General features: G+C 33.4%; 1 protein-coding gene across 3 annotated transcripts in view; it reads right to left on the bottom strand.

The window, feature by feature from the left end:
• Ankib1 (ankyrin repeat and IBR domain containing 1) overlaps positions 1-19200 on the bottom strand; it is a 139397-nt gene that overhangs the window by 96942 nt on the left and 23255 nt on the right. For all 3 annotated transcript variants that reach the window (XM_047559952.1, XM_047559951.1, XM_047559950.1), the window contains exons 2-3: positions 10078-10358; positions 19-319 (exon numbers count right to left, since the gene is read on the bottom strand). In XM_047559952.1, the coding sequence (XP_047415908.1) occupies positions 19-319; positions 10078-10265 (489 nt within the window). In that variant the 5' untranslated portion in view covers positions 10266-10358. The remainder of the gene's footprint in view (positions 1-18; positions 320-10077; positions 10359-19200) is intronic.

Consider the following 19200-nt stretch of genomic DNA (forward strand, 5'->3'; position numbering starts at 1 on the left):
AAAGAAATCAAGTTTTACCTCTACACAAGCTTTCATCCCTGAGGCAGCAGCATAGTGAAGGGGTGTGTTTTTCTTGTTATCAACAGCATCAATAGCTGCTCTCTCATATTCGCCTTGGTCAAGTTTTGCCCCTTTCCATCTTAAGATCATCTGCAGACAATCTGCTCTTCTGAAATCATCTTCCACAGGGCGTGCTAAGCGCGGATGAAGGGCTCCTTCAGATATCATAATTTGAGGTCCCATACACAACAAATGCATAGATGTTTCATTGTGGACATTCCGTTTATTTGGATTTCCATCTCTACCAAAAAGAAAAGTCCTAAAATGGAAGGAAGAATGAAAACCACTTAAAATATATAAGAAATAACTAATTTAACAGAGGTACTCTAGTTCAAAGCTTATAGTCCAATTTTTGAAGTGTTTGGTTCACAAAAGTTGAAGGACTAATTCTTACAGTTTCAAAAATCTCCATTATAGAACAATAATACTAAAAAAAACCATGAATATCTATACAGTAATTGCTAATAAAAAAAAGGGAAAATGAAGGAGTGGAGAATGAAAAGGAAAAGAAAGAAGAAAGCAAAGTAGCAATTTACAGATTAATATGTCATTACATAAATGTCTTAAGGTGCCTTAAGAATCCTTCCTTTAATTTTTTTGCCTTTACTGTCCTCCCCTATCACACAAATTTACTTAATAACCATGGTGACAACTAATATTAAAAACACATAATCCATAAGTCTAACACTAAAATTTTAAATCTAGGAAAATTTTCTCTACCTGAAGGTCATCGAGCTAGCCTTTGGAATAAGAAGGCATATATTTCCATACTATCTGAGTTTTCCTGATCTGCTATCACAAAAATACCATAAACTGAATGGCTTATAAACAACAAGTATTTATTTCTCACAGTTCTGGAGATTGAACAGTCCAAGATGTCAGCGGTGTCTGTTGAGGGCATTTCAGAAAGGTTTTTTTGCTGTGTTCTCACACAGTAGGAGGGGCAAGGCAGCGCTCTGGTGCCTCTTTCATAAGGGTACTAATCTCAATCCCACAACCTAATCACTTCCCAAAGGCCCCAATACCATCACCTCAGGGGCCAGGATTTTAAACATGGGCACAAGCATTCAAACAACAACACACAGTACAATATACTTCTGATGAGAATAAAGTTGTAGTTTGTTCTCAAAGACCAACATCTAATTTGATGGTGGGAGCCTTTACCATAGATAAGTCTAAGTAAGTTGCCTTAACTACGATCAAACTCAGATCTAGAAGTTATCTCACTCCTAATTTATTCATAAACTAGGGTCCTAAGACTAATGGTTGAGCCAATTTGGTGGCTACGATGGGATACTGGAAAATGGGTTGGAAAAGACCTGCTATAATATAGGCAGCCTATAAGTATACTATGAAATGGGCATACAAAGTTCATCTGAAGATGAATGCCTGCATTTGCTGTGGAGGTCTGAGATCATTAAGATCCTCATATCCAAGAACAGAATAGTAAAGGAAAGGGAAAAGAGCTCAGTCTTAAATCCGTTACATTTGGATTGCTTTTAGGATAGTCTAGTTAAAATGCATTGCTTTGACAGATAAAAACTGATCATAAAGGAACTGGCAGAGTATTTGATTAGAAGTAGTTAGCCAAGCTGCAAAGCTCTTAGGGGTAAAAAACCATGTAAGAGATCCAGTCTCAAGCAGAAGGACCCAGACAACTTTCTGAACAACTCTGACTCTCTCAGCTTTTACCATTCGAGACTCTAGAGAGCTCAGTAGTGTAGTCCTTTAAAACTAACTGGAATTTTAGCAACTGCATTTATTAGCTTGTCCTAAAAGTAGACATGAGTTCTCTGGAGCAGAAAAAGATGAATTATTACTAGTTACTTCTAACAACCATGTTAATTCCTCATATCCCAATTTTCCCACTGGTGCAATGCAAAAGGAGAGATCAGATGTCACCCTACATGTACTAGAATTTGCCTTATAGGTGAGTGTAAGCAGAGTAATGCATCTACCCCAAAGATATCCATTTTCTAAGGCTAGGAATCTGTAAATATGTTACCTGAAATGGTAAAAAGGAACTCTGCAGATGTGATTAAGTAAAAATTTTGAGATGAGGAGATTATTCTGGATCATTCACTGGGTCCAATGTAATAAGAAAGACTGAAAGATGTATGCTGCTGGCTTTAAAGATGAAGGAAGGAGACATGAGTCAATAAATGTAGGCAGCTTTTAGAAGTTGGAAAAGGCAAGGAAAGGGCATGAATTCATTCACAAGGGCTCCAACATGACATCTGACCACCTCCCAAACGCGCCACCTCCTAATATCTTGGGGTTTAGGATTTAAAACACAAATTTGGAGGGACACAAAAGGAATGCAGCCTTGACAACACCTAGAGTTTAGTCCAGTGGAACCATATGATCTTTAGATCTGTAATATAATTAAATTTTGTATTGTTTTAAGCCATAACATTTCTGGCAGTTGTGACAGTAGCCAAGGGAAACTAATATGGTAAGAAGCACTGAAAATAAAAATGTGGGAGGTTATAAAGTAATCTGTACAGCAGACCTCTTCCTCTCTGGAGATGGAGAAAAATAAAACCATCCTTCAGTATAAAAATTGTCTTAGGGAAGAACCCTAAGTTTTGACCCTCTGGAATGTAAAAGATGTCTCTAAGGGAAAGGAAAGATCAACAACTTGATTTTTACAATTTAGGAAATATCTACATGACCACAGTTCTCATCCTCTCTTCAAACATAAGTATCTTTTAGGAGATAAATCTCTCTGGAGTTCTCAATCTCTATTAAATCATGATTAACTTCCAAGGCTCAGTTTTTAGCCTAGGTCCAAAGTTTCAGTGAAACTTGCTCAGATTTTTCTCTCCATGCATATTTTCCCCCACAGTTACACACAGCATTTACAGTCTAGGCACTCACAGTACTCTCCAATGCTTGCTTTGCTATTTCCCAGGAAATGACCAACACTACCTAAAAACAAACCCAACCTTACTTAGAAGTCTCTTTTTTACACTAGGTTGCCTTCCCCCAGTTGAGTTGACCACTTTCTTTTTTGTCCTTACATAGCACCATAACTTCATAACTCATTTCATTCTATTATAGTTACTTTTTTACATATCTGCTCCCCTCTTTCACTTAGTTTATAGGCATGTCAGGCTGAGCCCATATCCTGCTCTTTCTTGAATCACTAGCAGTGTTACACATAGTAAATTCATGATATAATTTTGACAGATAAATGGAATGCATATTAAACTTCCATGATCTAGATCAGTGACATGGGGTTGGGGATCTCTCAAGCTGGCAATATATAAAACTGGCCAAGAACACAGCATCTACTACCAGACTGCTATGTTCTAATCTATCGCTTTCTTTATGTGATCCTGAGCAAGTTACATAATAGTTCCTAACAAGTAATACATGATTCAGATTCTTTGAGTAAACCTACTCCTGGAAATGTATCTTAAAGGAAATAACTTGAAAGAAATAAAAATCTATAGGAACACTGAAGATTCAATACAGTGTTATTTTGAATAGAAAAGTCTGGGAACCACTTAAATGTGTGACAAAAGGAGATATAAATCAAGGTATTGCCTACCCAATGGAAAATTTAAGTTGCTTAAAAGTGTACCCACAAACAGCTAAATGAAAATATAAGTAAATAATTTCACTTCCCTTCACAATCCCCTCAATACTTATGGATAAAAAGTAGAAGGAAACATAGAATAATTCTAATAGTAGTTTAAGGGAAAGAAAAATATGGGCAATTTGTTTTATTATGCTACTATAATGTCACTTAATTAAAATATTTTCCCTTATATCAACTGCTAATGATAAAATTACCATATCTCCTTGCACTTATGATGGTTAGAGTAACTAAAATTCAAACCATAATCTCAAAATATAGTCAAGATAAATACCTCTTCTAGAAGTTATTGCCATCAACCAAAAAAGTCCATTTTCTTAAAAATTTAATTTAGAAAATTACTAAAATTCATATTCTACAAAAATTCTGTTGAACATATTTATCTACCTTTTTCTATTCTCTTTTCCAATATATCAGTTATTCTTTTAGCTTTCTGTTGAGACAGCTCAGGTTCTTATTACCATGAAATTGAATATAAGTTAGAAGAATGTCAGTCAATATGTAAGTTTTAGATAAACTACTTTCTGTAACCATGTTGGTAGTTATGAAATGTTTTCTACCACTTGACTATAAGGTTAATTCTGGAACAGGGTCAGGAGATGATTAACAGGAGGGTGCACTGAGTAAAACACCTGGAAAAAAAAATCCCTTTCTTTTGACTTAATAACCCATCTAGAAGCCATGGGGTTTCTAGATTCCTTCAATGTTAATTCTCAGAATCAGTTTATAACTGTTACCTCTATTCATTTTACACTGAGACTTCACTTCAGTTTGACCCTATTCTTATCAATTCACTGAAATTTTATTTTCTCATACCTCCAGGAATTTCTTAAAAGCTAAATTCTTTGTCATTGTCCTTAATTTTATTTCTAAATCTGAAACTGCTTTCACTTCTACCCTGACCTTCTTATATTACCTTGCTTTCCATAACCACACACCTTTTCAATAATACTCATTTTTTTTCAGCACAACTTCATTTTTACCTATGATACTGGCTCTACTTCCAACCTCTGACTAAAGAAAATAAGACATTTCTTGACTCCGTTTTCTTTCCCAAATAAATTCAAAGAGTACATCCACTCTCAGAGCCATTTATCCTTCAATGGCTTCTGTGAATACCCTTTTAAAATTAGGTTTGGTCAGAACTCAAATGATAGGCAGTGGTGACAGAAACATGCTTTCTCTCAAAAGGCTTCCACTATTATTTCTGTGGTAATTTTTAATGTTCTGTCATCCTATATGACTTTTCATCTAACCTCTAAACTATGTTATAACTTCTTATATGCCGGTTCTCTTGCATATTTTGCTATCATCTCATACTTAACTGAGCTTCCTCCAAAATCAGTTTTTTCCTCCACAACTTCAATTTCTTGCAACAATCCTATTTAATGTCAACAATGTATATTTACACCTTGGATCCTTTTAAAACTCTTTTATTGTGCCACAATGACTGAGTATTCATTATTCGCCAGGTACTATTCTAGAAATTAAACATATAAAGAAAACACAGTAAGGTCTTGCCCTTACAGGATTTGCATGCAAACTGGGGAATGGGAGAGGAGGCCTGTATTTCAATTCATTTAAAAATAATAACTCCTGAAACATAAAAGAGTAAAAAAAAAATAGAAATCACTAATTAGAAACTACATTTTAATGAATCTTTGAAGCTACAGATCTTGATATTTATATATGCTTAGGAAAGACGTACTCTAATAAAGACTTTATATTTTACATATATCCAAAGACAGGACTCTTTTATTTCCAAAGAAGCTATTCTACAAAAGACAGAACTAATGAATCATATACCCAACTTAAAATACAATGGAACCAAAATCCATGCATGGCCTTTTGCTACATTAAGCAGTAACTCTGAGTATGAATTTGGTTTCCCATAAAAAAGGCAGGGTGGTGTAGTAGAATGTAAACATACAAGACTTGGGTATAGAGAAAAATAGAGGGCTTGTTTATGGTTTGTGGTTATTTATTAATTAAAAAATAAATCCATTACATATTAGCTGTAAAACATTTTAAAACAAAAAATAACAATTTTTAAAAATTAAGTGAAAGAATAGTATTATTTGTTTACAAATCTCTTTTAATGTCTGGTCCAGTAGAAGACAGCTGGATTTTCAAAGGATGCAATCTGTTGTAATACATTGTTTTGATTCAAGTACAGTATGTGAAGAAAATTCAGACTTTATACAGTTAGAAAGGGGAAGTATTTTAAAAATTGTCTGTTCAAATAACTATGAACATTCATATTTGATAATACACCAAAAATGCAACAAGTGGTATTGCCATTGCCTTGATTCATCTAAAAGCACCAACAGCTGTAACCCTCCATTTTTGCACTATCACTGCAAATGTCAACATAGTGAAAAAGACAAATCACACCTTAATATTACAAAAATAGTCTTGGCTCCACATTCCTCTGAAAGAGTCTTAGGATCCAGGAGTCCTAACAACACATTTTAAGAATCACCAGACTAAATGATTTTCTTTTATATGAACAAACAATAATTAAGAGTAGTGGTCTTGTTTCTTTCCTTCCTTCCTTCCAAATGGGGGTCTCACTATGTTGCCCAGGCTAGTCTCAAACTTGTGTACTCAAGTAATTCTTCTGCCTCAGCCTCCCAAGTAACTGAGACTACAAGTATGCACCACCATTCTTGGCTCTAAATGATTTTCTTATATAATTTTTCCAATTTATAATGTATATTTGTTAAGTTATATTATAAATGGTCAAAAAATATTTTGCTGCTTGGTTTCTTCTGTTAAAATATACATATTAACTCAGTAATAATAACACTTAAGTATGTTTTACAATGGGACTCAAATTTTAATTGTAGATAAGACTTGATATTAAACATTACTGGAATATTCAAATATTAGTAGACTAAATCAATAGTTTTGTAATTTCACTAAAAATACTCAACAAAACAAAAACATCATGTTAGAATCCCTTAGTAGATTAAGCCTATACTAATAATTAAACTAGTGAAAATAAGACTGTGTTTAACATTGTATTTATGATATTTACAATCTAGTGGAGATGAGTTTAATAATGATAGTATGGTTTTAAATGCAAGATGTAGGAATTTAAAAGAAGAGAAAGTATATTTTAGGTTCAAGTAGTTGGGGATGAATCCAATATAAGGCAGAAACCTTATATTTAGGACTAAAAATGACAGTAATTAGAGAAGAAAGAACATATTTTAGAATTAAAAAGCAACAGGAACAAAGTTAAGGGGGGAGTATAATAATTCCTACAGGCAAGAAAAGCAGGAGGGAATCAACCAACCAATATGACAGTCAAGATCCCATTAAGAGAGTAATGAGAGATTAGGCTAACTGGGTAGAATGAAGGCAGAAGTAGGGAGTGTTTTGGAAGTCAAGCAGAATAATGCAGACAATAGGACACTGTTACAACTTTCTCACAAGAAAAAGAACATTGAAAGGAAGATTAATCTGGAAAAGAGATTATAAAAGGGACAGACTTACACAAAGATCATTTAGGAGTCAGATACTTTAAGTATTAAGAGCAAGAGATAATAAGGGTGAACCAAGTTTGAGGCAATATAAATGGAAATAAGTAATCCCAAGAGATAAACTTAATGAATCTAGTATTAGTAGCATGTTAGGTTAAGAATATGAGGAAATCAAGAATGATTTTAAGATATTTAGGATTATAGAAGTGAGAAGTAAAAAAGATTAACAACAACATATGTCAGGCAGCATAATAGACACATAATACATTAAGTGATTAACTGTCCTATAAACTCTGTGAGATTAATAACCACTTTATAGATAAGGAAGTTAAAGTTCGGAATGACTAAGTAACTTGGTTTGCTAATAAGTAGCTAACGCAGCCTTGATATGACTACAGGAGGTTATATAGTGGCTCAAGAGTCCAAAGCCTACAGTTATCTGCCTGGGCAACTAGCTTTGCCACTAACAAGTTATGAGAGTTCTGACAAGCTTCTTAACCTTAGTGTGCTTCGGTTTTCTTACCTGTAAAATATGGACAATATAGTACCTCATAGAACTATAATGAGGACTGAGATAAGTCACATAGAGCACTGTTAATAGGGCCTAGAAAATATCAAGCCCTAAATATATATTAACTATTATCATATTGTTAGGTAGTAGCCAGCTATGAGAAGTGAAATGCATGGCAAGGTCACATGTGTTCTTTAAATTACTTTAGGGTCTTTAAGCTACATTCAAAGTGGATGAGAAAGCAAAGGGTGATAGTTAATTTGTAGAAAATAAACAGAAGCAAAGGAGTTAATGGGAAAATACATCAAAAGAAAAGATTTAAAGGGACTAACACTTGACTGGGTCCACTGAGGTTGGGTGAAGCTAGAAATTATGTCTCCATTCATCTAAAGATGGAAGATTCCTCTAGTAGCATAAGCACGCTAAGGTAACGGTTGGACCAGCTACTGACCCCAGTGCCTACATTAACATGGGATTGACTTGTAGATGAAGCCCCCCTAAATAGGATGGCAACTACTACCAAATGTGAAGGAAACGCTGAACACCTGATGGGCAAAGAGTGCAGAAGGTGGTCCCCAATTCTGGTAAACATCAAACAATAATAAATTTGGAGATAGTGTTGTATCCTTTGTTGTTCTCTGCTCAGAAACTGCCTACTCTCTTGAAAGTGCTCTCTGCTTAAGTCTCACTGCTTTTACTTTACTTTCACCTCACTTTTACTTATAATAAAGTTCTCTTGTATGGTTTTTGGTGTCTGACATTAAATTTTCTTTCATCAGAATGCAAGAACTGAAGTTTGGAGTTTCAGCTCCCTGCTTCCCTGTGACAATACCAGCAAATATTTTGGTGTCAATAGGAGAGACCCAATTGTAAGACCCAATCTGCTGTAAAAATACAAAATTTCAAAGACAACTAAGTTAGAGGTGGATTATATGCAGGTATTTTTAGACAAATGAAAACAAAAACAAATGCAAAAATGAGGTAACAGCAATACCAATTAAAAAACCAATGTATACTTGATAAAATCGTAGGTCTGGATGACCTGAAATATTTACGGATTTTTTTTCACATTCACAAGTTTTGATTACAAAGATATTTCCTTATGTAATGATCTTACAAAACTTCTATTTACCTAAGCTTCTATAGTAGATGCTAGAAGTATAAAGAAGGTACCTAAAAATAGTTGTAAACAGATAGGCAGAGAGAAAATAAACAAATTTGTAAAATATAATGAGGTAGTTTATAGCAAATAAGTGATGCTAATAAACAAAAAAGAGTCATAGAAGTTAAAAAAAAAAAAAAAACCTGAAGTTCCTGAGGGATGTGACAGTTTATGAATACAGAAGTAACACATAAAGGACCTTGATAGAAGAGTAAAATTTAGATAGGAAATTGAAAAGTAAGAAGAGTGGAGGAGAGGGATACTCTCAGCACAGATAGCAGCATGGACATGGCAAACAGAACAATCAGGGCATGTTCTGAATATATCAACGAGAGCAGCTAAACCGAAACAATAGAAGAAATATTAACGAAGGTTGAAAGTTCAGTTTTTTGTCAAGTTCTAAAGAGCTCTGAATACTGATTTAAGAATTAAATGTCACTGAAGAGTTTCTCTTTCACATCAGATTTTCACAGCTATACAATCTACTTCTAAAAAAGTTAAACTTTTGGAACTATTGTGCTATCCTTTGTTTCTCTCATAAATTAGTGAATATAGGTAATTTCCATATAATTAAATAAGAATCTTTATATATTTGCTGTCGATAATGCTTTTTTTTTTTTTGTGCTCCAGGGCCTTGTGAATGCAAGGCAAGAACTCTACCAACTCAGCTATAACCCCAGACCCAATAATTATTTCTTGTTGAAAAGATATTTTTAAAGTTTATCAGTATTTTCACTTTTAGGAAAATATTTTGCCTTTAGAAAAGTCTTTTCAAGCAAATGAACCCCACAAAAAAGGAAGGAACTCAAACCTGACCATGATTAGGTGAGGCAAAAATATCTGTTCCTGAACTTAAAACAGCAAGTCAAAGTTTACAACTTTGCCTTTGGCACTGTTCCCTATAATTTTTTGATAGCTATCAAAAAAAAGTATTTCTTTAGAATTGAAATATAAATCAAATACTATATTTTGTTCATACTATGAAATACAATAAGGATCAAAATACAATTATAGCAATAAGAATATATGAACCAACTTCATTATTCAAACTTCCGGTTTAATTTAGGTATAATATTTCAGTATAATGTTTCAGGTATGATAAAGAATCATAAACAATGTAGGCATATTTAATTTTAGAAAGTTAACTCATTGGAATACTACATAACATGTACATGTCTGTATATATTTTCAAGATCACAGTTGCTGTCCCCTTTCACCAATTTGTCATCAATTGTTTTATAGTAATACTTACCCTAATATTCTATTCATTCCATGTCTAGCAGCATAGTGCAATGGAGTATTGTGCTGGTAGGGCTCCCCATAAGATGTATTTGGATCAAGGGATTCTTTTAACTGAGGATTGTTTTCATATATTTGGCAGGCCAGGTTTTCATCACCATTGATGAGTGCTTTACGGAATTTGGTGGTTGTATTTCCCATGTTTTGTTTTGTTTTCTTTTCTAATAAGCAGTGGTGCTTTTTTCTTTTCTCTGTTAGCCACTTCTTGAATGCTTCTGCAACATGTTTCACATCCTAATGAAGGAAAAGTTATTCAAATTAGCTTATAAAACAATAATTATAAGTAGCATCTTAGAAGAATTAAAAACACTAAAAAAATTTGAGAAGCATATGTAAAGGGCAAAAACAATGCTATATTTTATGAAATTTGTCTTAGCTAAAAAAAATCTCAAATTTTTAACACTGCCCAAGTTAGCTTTTTGTTAAACTATAATATTTTATCACACAGATACTGTTATGGTTTCATAGGCTGTACTATAAAAGTTTACATACATGAGCTTTTCAAGTTTCCTCTTCACATGGGCAGGAAATCAGCTTGACTGAGTTTTATGGTTGAATACACTTAAATTTCCATATAAATCTTACTCAGTCAATTTGTGGAATAGCAAATATAAGAAATTTTATTCAAGTAAGAATTACAAAATAGTCTTAAATTATAGTAAAGGAAAATAAACCGTTCAGTGCTTATAACATCAAAGAAAAATTTTTAAATGAAAATATAAAACCACAACTTATTGAAACTCAGATAACAGGAAACTAATAAAACTGATTATAGAAAGAACAAAAGTATCACAACTTTATGATTAGTAAATATATTTCTTTATTTTTAAGTAAATATATTTCTTTATAGTATAAAAAATTTAAAACAAGGATGAAAACATCAAATGTTTATGTACTGAATTTGGAAAGTGGTTATGATAAAGATCTTACGGGCATGAACTGGTGAAGCAATGTGAGGTGGGTGGTATAAGGTCACAGAAACAAATACTGCTTGAAATATGAAATACCATATTTGCCTACACTCTGTAATTTTAAGTAAGTTATTTACCCTCTAAAAGCCTCATGTTCCAATTTATACAGCAAATAAATTACTATTTATAAGACATGGCTATAAGGATTACAAGAATAACTTTATGTACTGTACCTAAGAGTCCTTGGTTAGTGTGTTCAATGAATGCCAGTTTTTTTTCCATTCCAATAAATCTTATTTCTAAATCTGTTATTGAACAATGATTACTATAGCTTGAAAAAGAGACTCATTTGTTGAAGGATTGGTTCCTAGCCAGTGGCACTACTGGAAGGTGATAGAAACTTCACATGGGGAATAGTGGGAGGAAGTTAGGTCACCAGGAGCATGCCCTTGAAGAGGATATTGGGACCCCAGCTCCTTCCTCAGTCTTTTTGCTTCCCCACCATCATGAGTTGAACAGGACTCCTGCCACGTGCTCCCATCATGATGTACTGTGTCAGCACAGGCCCAAAGCAACAGGATCAGTAACCATGGACTGAAAACTTAGAAAAGACAAACCAAAATAAACCTTTCCTCCTTTTAAGTTGATTGTCACAGGTTTTTGACACAGTAACAGAAGTTAACACAATGATCAAAACTAGTGATCTGTATAAGTAAAAGACAGGTATGGGGCGGGGGGGGGGGGGGTCGGGAACTCTATGCAAGAATTGGAGAATTGGTGAGTATGCATGGAGCTCAGGGTCCCGAGCACTGAATGAACAGAAGATAAAACTGAAAATAGTTTGGGCCAGATAAGAAGCTTATAGTTTAACCTGAAAAGAACAGAAAATTAAAGACTTTTATGCAGGGCCAGGATATAATTATTTTATAATTAGAAAATGAACTACAGTGACAATGTAGAAGATGGAATGGAGGGCAGAAAAACTTAGAGGCAGAGAAAATAAGAGTCTATCATGTTACCCAATTAATATAATGGCAGATTGGACACTAAAATATAACTTTAAAAAATAAAAATAATACATCAACACAATATTTGTACAGGGTAATAACAATTTCAACAGAAAACAACTGAAAGAACAGAAAAAAACAAATGAGTTGTTTATTTAAGTCTCTTATAAAATTATGACTCTCAACCTTGGTTGTACATTCTAATAATCTGGAGAATCTCATAGTGTTCTACTGGCTAAACTATAAACCAGACTAGCTAAATTTGAATCTCTAGGGGTGACCCCCATGCATTGGTATTTAAGTTCCTTAGGTGATTTGAATATGCAGAAACTACTATATAAAAATCTCCTGAAGCCATCTGCCTATTTGAGAGAGAGGTGTTATCTACTTACTACAGCAGTACATTTTCTGGTCCACAATTTTACTTAATGAGGTCACCAACAGGTATTTGGGTTCTCTGTTACTGGTTTTTAAATTTTAAACACACAAATACATATGCATAGTAAAACATTTTGAAGCTATAAATAAAAAGAACCAAAATGCCCCTCAGTGTTTTTATGGGAAGATAACCAGTTAATATTAACAAATAACCACCCTATTGATCTCTGTATTTATTTATATGTGTGTGTATATATGTGTGTGTATGATCACACACACACACACACACACACACACAAATTGGCTTATACTACATAACTTAAATTTTGTATTTAATCTTTCAGAGGATTATTGAAACTTTAGTCTTAAAATCCTACTTCTTTATTGTCTCATCTTGAATCAGAGGAGAAAATCCTTCCCTCCCACACTCTATGCTTATCATAATGTACCACATCTGGGATTTTTTGGGATAGCCTGGATTTTATTTTATTCTATTTTTTTTTTTTTAAGAATCTATGAGTGATATATTTATACTCAGTAAAATAACTTGTGTTTGCTATATAGCTCTAAGCATTTAAGTATTTATTATTCATAATAAGAATTCCAGTTCACTGCCTATTTCTCTATTTCTATCTGTAAGAATATGAAGGATATCGTGGGTTTTGAAAGGTCTTTCTTAAGACTTTGGAAACTCTTGGAAACTTTCAGTTGTTTTTGTTATCTTCTCTGATAGAATGTAGCTCAACTTATAAACATTTTCAACATTCTGAGTTAGATTAAAAAATAACCACTTTCTTTGATCCATGTTAGAATATTACTTTAGGAAAATGTTCTATGAAAAAATAGGAAAATTAACTTGTATCCAAGATGTAAAAGAAATGTAGAAAACAATGATAACATGGGATACTTAAAGTAACATGCTACTCTTTTTTAAAAAAAAAATTCTAAATGTGCATTGAATATTGCTGTTACTCTGCTGAAAAGCATAATGGCATTTGGAGGCTTTTTCTGTGGTCTTCAGTAATTTTCAAGTTTGTTTCATTTTAAAAATGTGATCAACATGCCTGAAATTCACCAGGAAACATCATTTAAAAGTCATATTTATGCTAGGGTTGTGGCTCAGTGGTAGAGTGCTTGCCTAGCCATGTTGAGGCACTGGGTTCAATTCTTAGCACCACATATAAATAAATAAAAAATAAAGATCCATTGACAATTAAAAAAAATTTTTAAGTCATATTTATCCTCAGAAGTCTTGCTTAGAAATCTGCCAGATGTCTTTTACTTTTTCACATACAATTATTGCCTGAAATGACAGTTCCCTCTCTGTCTGAATCAAAATCCCTAAGTAATATTCTCCATGAAATATGTTATATTACATATATGTACTATTAGATTTATACTGTATTTCTTTTGGAGATGCTATTATAAATGGTACTTTAAAAATAAAATTCTAGTATATACAAATACAATTAATTTTCTTTTCTGTGAACCTGCTGAATTCACTTATTAATTCTAGGAAGTGTTAAAAAAAAACTTGATGTTTTGGGGAGCTTGTCTAAATTAATTTCACATAACCTATAAATATAGTTTATTTCTTGCTTTAACCTGTACACTTTTTATTTCTTTTTCTTGCCCTACTGCATTAGCTAACCAGATTTTAAAATTAATGGGCCAAAGTTTGGGGAGAAACAGAATACTTGCAAATACTGAAATCATCTCTCCCAAAGTATTCAATAATTATAAAATATACAATAGTAATTTTGCAATGAAGAAACATGAAAGATACCACTGAACCAGGTAATCAAGTCTAACACCTCCCGCAGCATACTGACATCATGGACTCTAATTTGATGCACTAACAAAGGCAACTAAATTCCAAAGTATTCTCATGAAAAATAAAAAAGCATAACATCCATCTAAGTATGAGAAAATATTACTCAAATTGAGAGACAGTCTACAAAATAACTTGGCAGTAAGTCTTCAAAAGTGTTAAGACCATGAAAGATGAGAAAAGACTACAAATGTTCATGAATTAATAGAGACTAAGGAGACATGAAAACTCAAATTACTAAAATAGTGAAAGTAATCATGAAATTCATCTGGAAGAACAAAAGACCCAGAATAGCCAAAGCAATTCTGGGCAGGAAGAGTGATGCAGGAGGTATCACAATACCAGACCTTAAACTCTACTATAAAGCAATGGTAACAAAAATGGCATGGTATTGGCACCAAAATAGAAAGGTAGACCAACAGTACAGGATAGAAGACATGGAGACATACCCACATAAGTACAGTTATCTCATACTAGCAAAGGTGCCAAAAACATACACTAGAGAAAAGATAATCTCCTCAACAAATGGTGCTAGAAAAACTGGAAAAACTGGAAATCCATATGCAGTAAAATGAAGTTAAACCCCTCTCTCACCCAGTACAAAACTCAACTTGAAATAGATCAAGGATATAGGAATTAGACGCTTCAGCAAATAGAAGAAAAAGTAGGCCCAATCTTCATCATGTTGGCTTAGGACCAGACTTCCTTAACAAGACTCCCAGAACACAAGAAATAAAAGCAATATTATCCCAATAAATGGGATGGATTATTCAAAATAAAAAGCTTTTTCTTGGCAAAGGAAACAATTAATAATGTGAAAAGAGAGCCTACAGAGTGGGAGAAAATCTTTTCCACACACAGTTGAGACAGAGCATTCATCTCCAAAGTTTATAAAGAACTTAAAAAACTTTACACCAAAACTACAAATAACCCAATCAATAAGTGGGCTAAAGAACTGGGCAGACACTTCACAGAAGAAGATATACAAATGATCAACAAATATTTGAAAAAGTGCTCATCATCTCTAGTAATCAGAGAAATGTAAATTAAAGCTACTTTAAAATTCCATCTAACTCCAATTAGAATGCCTATTACTAAGAACACAAGCAATAATAAGTGTTGGCGTGGATGTGGGGAAAAAGGCACACTGGTACATTGCTGGTGGAGTTGCAAATTGGGGCAGCCACTCTGGAAAGCATTATGGAGATTCCTCAGAAAACTTGGAATGGACCCACCATTTGACCCAGTTATTCCACTCCTTGATTTATACCCAAAGGACTTAAAATCAGCATACTACAGTGATGCAGCCACATCAATGTTCATAGCAGCTCAATTCACAATAGCTAGATTGTGGAACCAACCGAGATGCCCTTCAAGTGATGAATGGATAAAGAAACTGTGGTGTATATATACACAATGGAATATTACTCAGCCATAAAGAATTAAATTACGGCATCTGCAGGTAAATGGATGGAGTTGAAGAATATTATGCTTAGTGAAATAGGCCAATCCCAAAAAACCAAAGGTCGAATGTTTTCTCTGGCAAGTGGATGACAATATATAATAAGGGGGGATGGAGGGGAGGTAAGAGAAGAATGGAGGAACTTTGGATTGTGTAGAGGAAAATGGGGCGGGAGTGGGTGGGGAAAGGAAAGATAGTGGACTGAGACATTAATACCCTATGTACATGTATGATTAGAGGAATGGTGTGAATCTACGTTGTGTACAATCATGGAAGTGAAAAGTTGTACCCCATTTGTGTACAATGAATCAAAATGCAGTCTGTAAACATAAAAATAATAATAAAAATAAATAAATTCAGCTAAAAAATGATATATAACAGCTAGTCTAGAATTTGTCATGTATTAGGTATCTGATCTTTGGCAACTTAAAAAAGTAGACATTTTTCAACTATATTCTGAACAAAGATTAATAATAAATAATTTTCATTATTTTTCTAGGTAACTGGCAGTATTAATAAAGACCACTACTATATAATTGTACTTCCAAATACTAAGTAAGAGGGACACACATTTTGTTAGTACAAAGCCAGGAGCAGGACATAGATCTTGTACTGGGGGTATGTGAAAAATACACACATTCCTTTGACAGCGAGTAAAAAATTCTGAAACATTGCTAAAAATGAAGATCAGTTTAAGACATTTGGGGTTTCACCTGTCAAACCATATATTAAGTGAAGTCAAATGTGGTTTTACTCTTGTAGGCTTCCTGAAAGAAGATCACGCACACATACCCACAGTCTACCAAAAAATTTCTGAAAATTAGAAACTGTGAAAATGACTAAAGCTAAGAAAAATCTTTTAACAAAAAAAAAGCAACCTCCCGTAACATGCACTCTAGAATTGAAATTCATTTTGCTGTTATTCCACTATCTTAATATGGCAGCATTCAAAATAAGATGGCAACATAAACACAAAACTATTATCATGGCAGTAATAAAAAATTAATAAATGTAACTGCTTAAGTTTTGTCAGCAAGCAGGAAAAGAAGAAAATCCAACCTATTCTGACTCCTTCTGTATACTTTTTAGATCTACACCACTTACACGGTATGATTAAAGATGTTGCAGTTAGAAAAGGAAGAAATGAAAATAGCTGCAAAAAGCAGCAGCTGACTGCTGGTTTTCACCAAACTGGCATATGAACACCAAAAATAGCTAACATGAGTCCAAAGGGGAAAACTGTAAACTTGGGATACAGCTACTATATGAAACATCACTTTTCTATTTCCTATTAAAGCATAATTTTCTGTAATGATCAATACCTCTTCACAAAATTTTTCAGATCAGTGAAATTTTTCTTAGGCAGTATTCAGCCTTCAAACATTTGACTTTTCAACTACCCAAAATGTTAAGTGTTATACTTTAATTGACCCATAAAGTATTTTCCAATTTTGAATTTGGAATTTCATAGTGACTGAAAAATAAATATTTCAAGATTTAATGCTATGGTGCTGTCATTGAACAGTTTAATTTCAGCAATTTTGACATCTCTGGCTCCTCAGATTATTTTGCTTTCATAATTAAAAAAATATTTTTAGTTGTAGATGAACACAATACCTTTAATTATTTATGTGGTGCTGAGGCTCAAACCTAGTGCCTCAAACATGCTAGGCAAGCACTCCACCATTGAGTCACAACCCCAGCCCTACTTTCATAATTTTTGACCATTATATTGTCCTATTTCAAAAACATAAGTGAAAATGTTAAATTGGAAGTGTTTATTTCAGAATTATTAAAGATAAAGTCTCAAAGTTGATGTATTTAGACAAATATTATTTTTGCTCCAAAAAGTAAAACTTTAGCCCTTCCCTAAACTTCAAAGTGTAGAAGTATAGGTTTGTAGTCAAATGTTGTTTTTAAAAGGAATCCTTAACTTTAATGTTTGTAAGCAATATTAAATCCTTGAAAATTTTAAGAAGTAAACTATAATTGGGAATTTTAAGTTACACATCAGGGAATTGAATTGCTCCCTAACATGAAAAGAGAATAATTGTTTCTCATACTAACTACAAAGAACAAATACAGAGTTGCTACAAAACTGTTTAGATTATCTTCATTGGAAAACCTTCATTCCACCATCTACTGTTTAAGTCAGTGAGGTGAGTCTTCCTAGCTTTGCTGTGCCTTCCAATGTAAGGTACTCTTTTAAAATTTATTATTGTTGTGTGGAAAACTTGAAGTATAAACTATTTCAATTATAAGAACCCTATTTTCAAATTCATTGTTATGATAAATCTGTTATGCTAAATTTATCAGGTTAAACTAAATTTATTTGATATCATAATTTTTGCCTCATCTGTCTGAGGATATCCTATAGTAATGTATGGATGGAAAAGTTAACATAGTGAGCTTGAGACAACTATCCTTAGAACTAACTCTACTTTTAAGGTCCATAGCTGGTTTCTGAGAACTTGGATTTCAGGAGGGTTCCCTGACTGGAGTGGTTCCATGTGCTTAAATTTTTTGTATAAACAATGTAGTACATGCATTAAATGCCTGCTTTTTTCCTGAGAGTCCAGATTGTTGGTATATGCCAGACAGAAGGTGCCTACATGACTAGTCTTCAATAAAAACCCTGGGCAGAGTCCCTAATGAGCTTCCTTGGTAAACAAAGTATCACATGTGTTATCACAATTCAATGCTGGAGGAATTAAGCACATCTTGCCTGACTCTGTAGGAAGAAGATTCTTGGAAGCTTGTGCCTATTTTCCTCTAGGCCTTGCTCCATATGCCTTTTTTTTTTTCTCTCTGCTGATTTTTCTTCAAATCCTTTGATGTAATAAATTTTATTGTGACCACAATTAATATGTCGACTTTTTTTTAAGAGACTTGCTGAACATGGGGGTGGGGTTGAGGACTGCTAAATACAATAGTGTCAGACATGGGATATCCCAGACCATTTGGTGCTTGAGTAGCAATATAGTTATCTATAATATGAAACATCAGGGGAGTTGCTTTCCATTATAAGAGGTAAAAGTTGCCTATGAAATTTGAAAATGATAGATTAAACATCAGGAGAGTTGGCTTGCTAAATTTTCTTCCTCTTTTGTGTAAACTGACTAAAAGTAAGGGAGAGGATATTCTGGGTGATGTCTTTGGTTTGTTTTTTCCTTGCAGGGTCCAAATATTCCCAAAATTGAACTCTGGATGAGTCAAATTTTGAAAATTTACATTTGTCTTCCTCTAAGTGCAAGAGGGAAAAAAAGGTTAAATCAACTCCCAAGAATAAAATAAAGTTTTAGATAAACTCAGAGGGAAAAGGAGGAGGAATTGGATAGATACCTTCCAACAGTTTTTTCACGTTGCTGTACTAACTCCATCCTCCTTTGTATTCTAGCAAGAATATATACAAAACTTCAGTCTTACCCATCACCCTCCATAGCTATAAATACAAAATTTACTGCTAGGAACTTGAATAAAATTGATG

Source organism: Sciurus carolinensis, chromosome 8 (assembly GCF_902686445.1).
Source record: "Sciurus carolinensis chromosome 8, mSciCar1.2, whole genome shotgun sequence".
In the NCBI taxonomy this organism is placed as follows: Eukaryota; Metazoa; Chordata; class Mammalia; order Rodentia; family Sciuridae; genus Sciurus; species Sciurus carolinensis.